General features: G+C 40.6%; 1 protein-coding gene across 1 annotated transcript; it reads right to left on the reverse strand.

Moving 5' to 3' along the window:
- Window positions 1-1,967: 1,967 nt before the first annotated feature.
- On the reverse strand, window positions 1,968-6,249 carry LOC148016290 (uncharacterized). Its single transcript, XM_087664199.1, has 2 exons — window positions 3,786-6,249; window positions 1,968-2,369 (listed from the first exon to the last, which is right to left on the reverse strand). The coding sequence occupies exons 1-2, from the start codon at window positions 5,967-5,969 to the stop codon at window positions 2,286-2,288; spliced, it is 2,268 nt and encodes a 755-aa protein (XP_087520325.1). The 5' UTR covers window positions 5,970-6,249; the 3' UTR covers window positions 1,968-2,285.
- Window positions 6,250-7,074: the final 825 nt, after the last annotated feature.

The following is a 7,074-nucleotide window of genomic DNA, read 5'->3' on the forward strand; positions in this document are numbered from 1 at the left end:
GCAATCTGAACTTCTCTAATTGAAGAATTTTATATCTTTTGATCTCGAGTTTTTCGTTCCTCGTGAATTATTATGGAGGATGCCAAAACTACCAAATAGTTTGGTTTATAAATTTGTATTGAGATAAAAAGTAGTTAAATTCTATTCACATGAATATGTAGAATCTAGGCACATTAATTAGTTGAAATATGTTATAATTAGTTGAAAAGGACACTGGGAATCGAAATTGCCCTTCGCCGCCGCCACTGCTGATGATGATGATGATGATGGGCCGAAAGGTGGTGTCTCTGAATGCTCCCTTGCTTGACGATGAAAAGTTATAATTGAGGGTAGAGGATGTGCAAGGCACGAATGTATTGACAAATTCTTGGGCACAACTGCAAAGCTAAGAAGCTAGTCAAAAAATACCTATCCAAAGGCAAGAAGGAAAGCTCAAGAATGGTCAGTATAAGGAGTTCATTTTCATGGCAGACTAGATTTAAACCGGATGATAGATCTTCCCATGAAGGTGAGATAGTTCCCAAAGAGCTCTAGACCGTTGGGGACATTGCTTTGCAGGTATTAGAGGCCATGGCTTTACACGGCCACATATTAAGAAGAATGGCGGAGCAGGTTGTGAGGAGGCTTCTTCTTGCTAGAGAGGAGGGCATCATCAAGATGATATAAAGGAAGGAGTTGCCTGCTACCGGGGGAGGCTCATCATCATCGCACTCATTGGGAAGAGGCTACAGAGAGAACCATAAAAGAAAGAGGAAACCTCTCCATCCCTTTGGGTGGTGTTTAATGGAATGGAAGTGCTTCTTTGAAGGGGGCTTTAAAGAGCTTCATTAGAGCCTAGGCAGCTAGGTTTATGAAAAGGACCCAATAATATTGTGAACCTCACTCCTCTTGCCCAAAATATACAAGTTTTCTTTTAGTTCTTATAATCTCTTGCTTGCCTCTAAGATGTAGAACACATGCACAATACCTCTATCATGCATTGACCTCTTTATTGGGATGTTAAAAAGACAAGAGATAGAGAGCACCACCTTAGATCATAGCATATGAAAGAACTCCCAACTCACTGACAATCACAACACACAACAATCATTTGATAACTTGAATGAAGATCAATGCTCACATAGAAAAGATATATATAGCTTCCTTGTAGCTCAAAATAGTATACAACATCGTGGCCCTTTAGACCACAATCAATGGAGCACGATGTATAAGGGTGTGTCCACAACACATTTGACTCTTCAATGAACTTAATATCTACAACTCCAAGACAAAAACTCTTAGGCAAAGTCTTTATGGGGTCTTCTCTTCGACACAACTCTCAGCATTAGCCATTATTGCACATTCATACTCATAATCCTCATCCAAGAAAATCAAGTTCTCTACCCAAGGCTCTCACATGAATAGCATCATCATCACAATCCTCTACAACTCCATAATAAATGTGGGCTAGTAGAAAATCCTAGACAAGCTCCATGGAGATCTCAACTCCAAAATCTCACAATCCACAACAACACTCCACAAAGCCACCTCCACACTACCATGTACATGACTATCATCCCACATCAGCATGCACTGCAATGACTAGCCACATCAACCCTATATCACCTAATTTATAGCCATGAGCACAATGCAGTAATGACCATCTTCCTCATGTCAATAGGCATCAATGTAGTATGCTATGTGGCCACCATATAAATAGAAAACATGCCATACATCTTCATAAATTCTCCTCTTCAAGCACTTGTACAACCACCATTCTCTTGCTCCCACAAGTATGTTTGCAAACTTTTGGTGACTAGCCTAATACCGCAAGTATCATTGAGTTTTATGGCAACTAAAATAATTTCAACATAAAACTTTCTCAATATCTATGTAATGTTTCTATACAACCTTCATTTGCATGAAGTATTCTAGTGATATTCCATGACATATACAAGGAGAGACCCTTAATTAATCACAAAATGTCAAAAATGGAAGAACAAATCAACTAAACAATATGATGATAGGTGATGTCACTCACAATACAACAATAGTGGTTGCAAAGCTATATTATGTGACGAAGACAAAATGTCACTTCTTGCATTTAGTTATTATGGAGGGTACAAAGTCTATACTTTGATTAGCATAACTTCCTCTACTAGGAATTTTTCCTAGTTGCTCACACTAATGAGATCTCCACTTTAAGTCATTGGCTTCTATTCCCTCTTATAGTCATTTCTTGTGATACCTTCTTGGTGAGTAACAAGATTATTTTACATAGACTTTCCATTTGGGTGAGGTTTGTATCAAAGAGATTTCAATGTTGCTCGAAGTGCTTTTATTTGGATGTCTACTAAAGAAAATTTGAACTTTTGCCATGAATTTTGTGCCTGTCAAAAGAAACATAAGCATTAAATAAATTATGTCTATTTGAAGGGTTTAATGTAGGCTTAACTTGTGTGGATTACTATTGAATGGGCTTTAAGAAGGTTAACAACACATGAAGGTAATGGCTAGGAAACACATGATGGTCGCACATGTAGAGACATATAAAAACACATTGATAAGCACCCAAATCCTCACAAACATGCATCTACACATGCATGCGTACATCACATAATTATATGGCCGCATATATTTACATGCATACATGTGTATTTGTAGATACATGTATGCGCCCATGTACTTGTATAAATATAAGCATGAGCACATGTAGTATATGCAGATGCACATGGAGCTGCACTAACATTCATGTGTACAATATAGTACAAATGTGTATGCACAATCCAACATACATGTAGGGTAAAGGGGCCAATTAAGTGTCACATCCTAAAAGAAAAACACACCCCACTCCAATTTAGTGAAAGTTCTATTTAAAAGGTGCATTTCTAAATCCAATTAAAGCTATGATTCAAATTCTTATGTATCATATATAAGCTTGAAGTGAGTCAAACAATTGATCCATGTACTTTTGTTTCTTTTAGATTTTGTAAAGTCTTAAAATAGTGCATCCTCAAGTGTCACTCTATTAGCCCCTCATTACCACTCTTTTGTGAACCCTACATTAACAATTGGGTCTATTTGGATAAAAAATAACAAGATACCCCAAAATTTTTATGTGATTGCCATATAATGTATATAATTTCACCAATTCAAAAAATCAATACAAATCACTTGGAAAGAAAAATATGTAACGATAAAGATTAAAGAACACTCTATTGACCCCTTTACTCTATATGCAAATACACATGCATATCCACAGACACACAGTAACCACCAATGCATGGTAGTCTTGGGGGGGTCACTCATGAATATATGTATATATAAAGTGAGTTCAATTTAAAGGGTTTTTAAAATACCATTTTGTGTTTTATTAAAAAAAATCACAGATTAGGATATTTATAAATAGGCCATGAACGCATGTTATATAGAGAATATATATATAGTGAACCCCCCGAAATGGTAGTAGAGTTGAAGGTGAGTGACTTCACGTGATAACCCCCCGACCGCCCCCCAAAAAAAAGAAACACCACATGCCCATGCCCATTTACACAAGAAGTTTTTGACAATTTTCCCATATATGGGAAAAAGGGCTCTTTTGCCTTGTGTTTTTGTATAGTGGTTGAGCCTCTTCTCGAGAGGCAGCACATACCTAACTAGGTGCAATTGGGGTTGTTGTCGGCCCCTCCACCCAGCTGGGTATGTGGTCCCTCTATCGGAGAAACTCATGATGACTGATGGGTTTGTCTTGAAACTTCTTGTGATCGTGTGCGATGCGCTCTTATCATGTTTGATCGAAAGCTTACCATAACACGGAAGGTTCTCCTGGCGTTGAAGAAGCTGCTCTTGTTGTTGCAAGGAAAGCGCATGATCATTTGTTGTTTGCCTCCAGGTAGACAGGTGGAGCTTCTGATTGTGCTGAGACAAGGGGAGTCCGTCATTATCATGCCATTGTCGCAGGAATCAGTAGCACAGAAGGCGTCCTGATACTCATGTGGATACTGATCATACTGATGGTGATGATCAGACATGGAGCTGATGCTCAATCTATCACTGATGTTAGAGGTCCCATTGAGATTAGGGGAGCTCGTGACAAGCTCCAGCAATTTCTCTCTGAGACCCCCGAACGGATCGTCGATGTGATTCCCATCAGGATGATTTGATTCAGACAAGTTGTATTGATGGCAATCAGGGCTTGATCTGAGATTGATGTCGCCTACAGCCTCTGAATCCAGCTGTTCTGCACCATCCCTTTGCTTTGCATTATACAAGTAAGTAGCTAGAGTAGGTGACCACATCTCTGCTGTAGCTTGTTTCCTTCTCCTGATAAGCTTGCACACAAGGTTCTTAAATGCATCTTTGGATCTCCTAATATACTTGCTTGTAGCATCACTGATGGACTTATGATGGTGGGCATCATTAAGACCATCATGATCGTTATCCTCATCATGATCAGGATCATCATCAGTTTCAGGACTGAAGTCTACGCACCAGTTAGATTGATCATCCATCCTGTCATTGCCGAGCATTAGTGGCTGGTATTTAGCTCTCTCAGAGCTGGCAGTTATTGGGATTAACCATCTGTCAGATGTTTTTCCTTCTTTCTCATGATCCCATAATGTGCAAGTACCTTCTGCACCATCCACATCACCATGGTTGGCATGCCCAATACCACAGTCCTTGACATGCTCACTATCATGATCATCATCATCAGCAACAACATGCTCTTCAATATCAGCCATATTGGGGCAACTGATAATCATCCCAGTCAAATTTCCACTTCTCATTGTCTCTTCCTCTCTCATTCTTACATGTGAGTACTTGTCCACATAGTGATGACCCTCTTCTGTTTGCTTTTTATATGCAGGAATAGGGCATTGACATGAACCCAGCTCCTCGCCAAGGCTCGTATAATCATGAACTCTAACTCTGTTATGCTTGAATATTTTGAGATTCCACAAATCTAGCTTCATAACCTCATCATCACTCTGTTCTTCTGCGGGCATGGAGGGCCATGGATCTTGCCTCAGCAGTTTACCCCTATCTCCCTCTCTCAAGGAAGCAATACTGGGCCTCTGCCAGAAAGAAGCCCTCCCATCTAAGAGAATTAAATCTCTACTCTCTCTTCCATTGAGGTTGCAATCTTTTACCAAGCATTGCACTCTAATCTCTTCACCTCCTCCATGGTCATCAAGAGTAGAAGCCTGGCCATCAAAGCTGGGGTGGAGATGATTCCTTATGTGGTTGAATGAAGCCGCCTTGTGGAACGATTTAGTGAATTTGATGAGTTTCTGGCTTTTGGACTGGCCTTTGCAAGGGGGTTTATGGATGGGGGAGCTATGGCAGGAGTGATGGCGAGAGACTGTTTGAAGCTTGGGGGGAAGCTGGAGGGAGGAGTGCTGTGGCTCCACAGTGGTACAGCAAGGCTTAGCCTTGCCAGGAGCTTCCTCCCATTTGAAAGGGATGCTGTAGCTACCACTTACAGATACTGATAGAGCTGTATTTGACAAGCCATTAGTGCAATTTGAAGGATTACCCGTGGAATCTGGAGTTGTGCCAACTTGAGCCATTTTTGGCAAGCCATTACTACAATAACTGGAAGGCCTAGTCCTTCTGGAAGTTGGTGTTGTACTGACTTGAGGCATCTTTGGCAGGCCATTACTAGAATGGAAAGGGTTACTCCTTCTGGGAGTTGGAGTTTTACTGACCTGAGCTATATTTGGTAAACCACTACTCCTTTTGGCTTCCTTCTCCTGCATGGTGCAAGGTCTTCTCTCATCCAAGCTAGCTTGGAATGGTTTGTGGATCAGTCCATTGTTCCCTGTATGGGGCTTATCATGATCCAAAGAAGACGAGCTTGACATGTTGAATTGAGATGATCTCTTGAAGCCAATACCCCCTCTGGATGAGGGTTTCTTGTGATCCAAACTGGCAACAGAGTTTCCACTCCTCCATTGAGGTGATCTCTTCCACCCTTTGGTGTCTTTCATGTGGGAATTGCTCTTGATCTAATTCAGCGGATTTCTAACCAGACCACACTCAGCCTTCCACTCCTGACCTCCAGGCAGCAAAGCTTGACAGCTTGATTAAACTATGACAAGGGTGGTAAGCAATATGAGACCTAGGGGGGATGAGAGGCCTCAAAACTTTTAAGTAAAGCATTTCACAAGGCTAACTGAACCAATATATTGAGACCCTCTCTCTCTCTCTCTCTCTCTCTCATATATATATATATATAAGGAGATCCATACATTACCTGTAAAAAGTCTGAAGTCTATGAGATAAAGATGGAGATAATGGACATTGGTCCAAAGGCATAATATAGGAAAGAGAGGTGGAAGGTTAAAGGTTAAAGGCGTGTGGAAGAATGAGATTGAATGGAGCCCCCGTGGGATTGGATTGGAGCTGTGGTATGCAAGATAGGTATATGTCGAAGCCAAGAGACTCATCAAGTCTCCACGGACCACCAGGACTATTGCCGTGTGAGAGCAGGAGTCGTGTGAGACAAAAGGATAGATTGACTTTGGTCTATGGCCATACTAGGATTTCCATCAGCACCTTAAGAGTCATGCTATTTTCTTTTTCAAAACACCTTAAGAGTCATGCCACATGACTTTCAACCCCAACTAGACTTTCTGCACATATAGGGATGTAAAGGTAACAAATATCAGCCCGGGGGGGGGGGGGGGGGGGGGGGGGGGGGTGGGGTGGGTTTGCTTTTAAGTACTAAACTTAACTTTAAGTACTATGTGTGGATTTACCTTCTTATTCAAGCTTTGTGCCTTGCAAACAAAGCTTGAGATTTTCAAAAGCTATGCAAGTTTCCCACTCTCGACTATTCCAACAACAAAACTCTTCCAACTTTTTAGGCCATCTATGCCTAATTGTTGTCACCTAGTCACCTTTATCATCAAAATTGAAGCAACATGCAAACACCTATAACAATTTCGCCTAATAGAAGTGAATTGTTTGGAAAAGTTTTAGAAGTGTTTCACCTGTAAGTAGCAAAATTGAAAAAGCCTTTTTTCAAAAGAGTAGCTACCTACATTATCAACAGCATTTCACATGCTAACTTTAAAAATTAGCTACCTACAT

This window comes from Lygodium microphyllum, chromosome 23 (assembly GCF_053477565.2).
Source record: "Lygodium microphyllum isolate KBCC chromosome 23, Lygodium_microphyllum_v1.1.10, whole genome shotgun sequence".
Classification (NCBI taxonomy): Eukaryota; Viridiplantae; Streptophyta; class Polypodiopsida; order Schizaeales; family Lygodiaceae; genus Lygodium; species Lygodium microphyllum.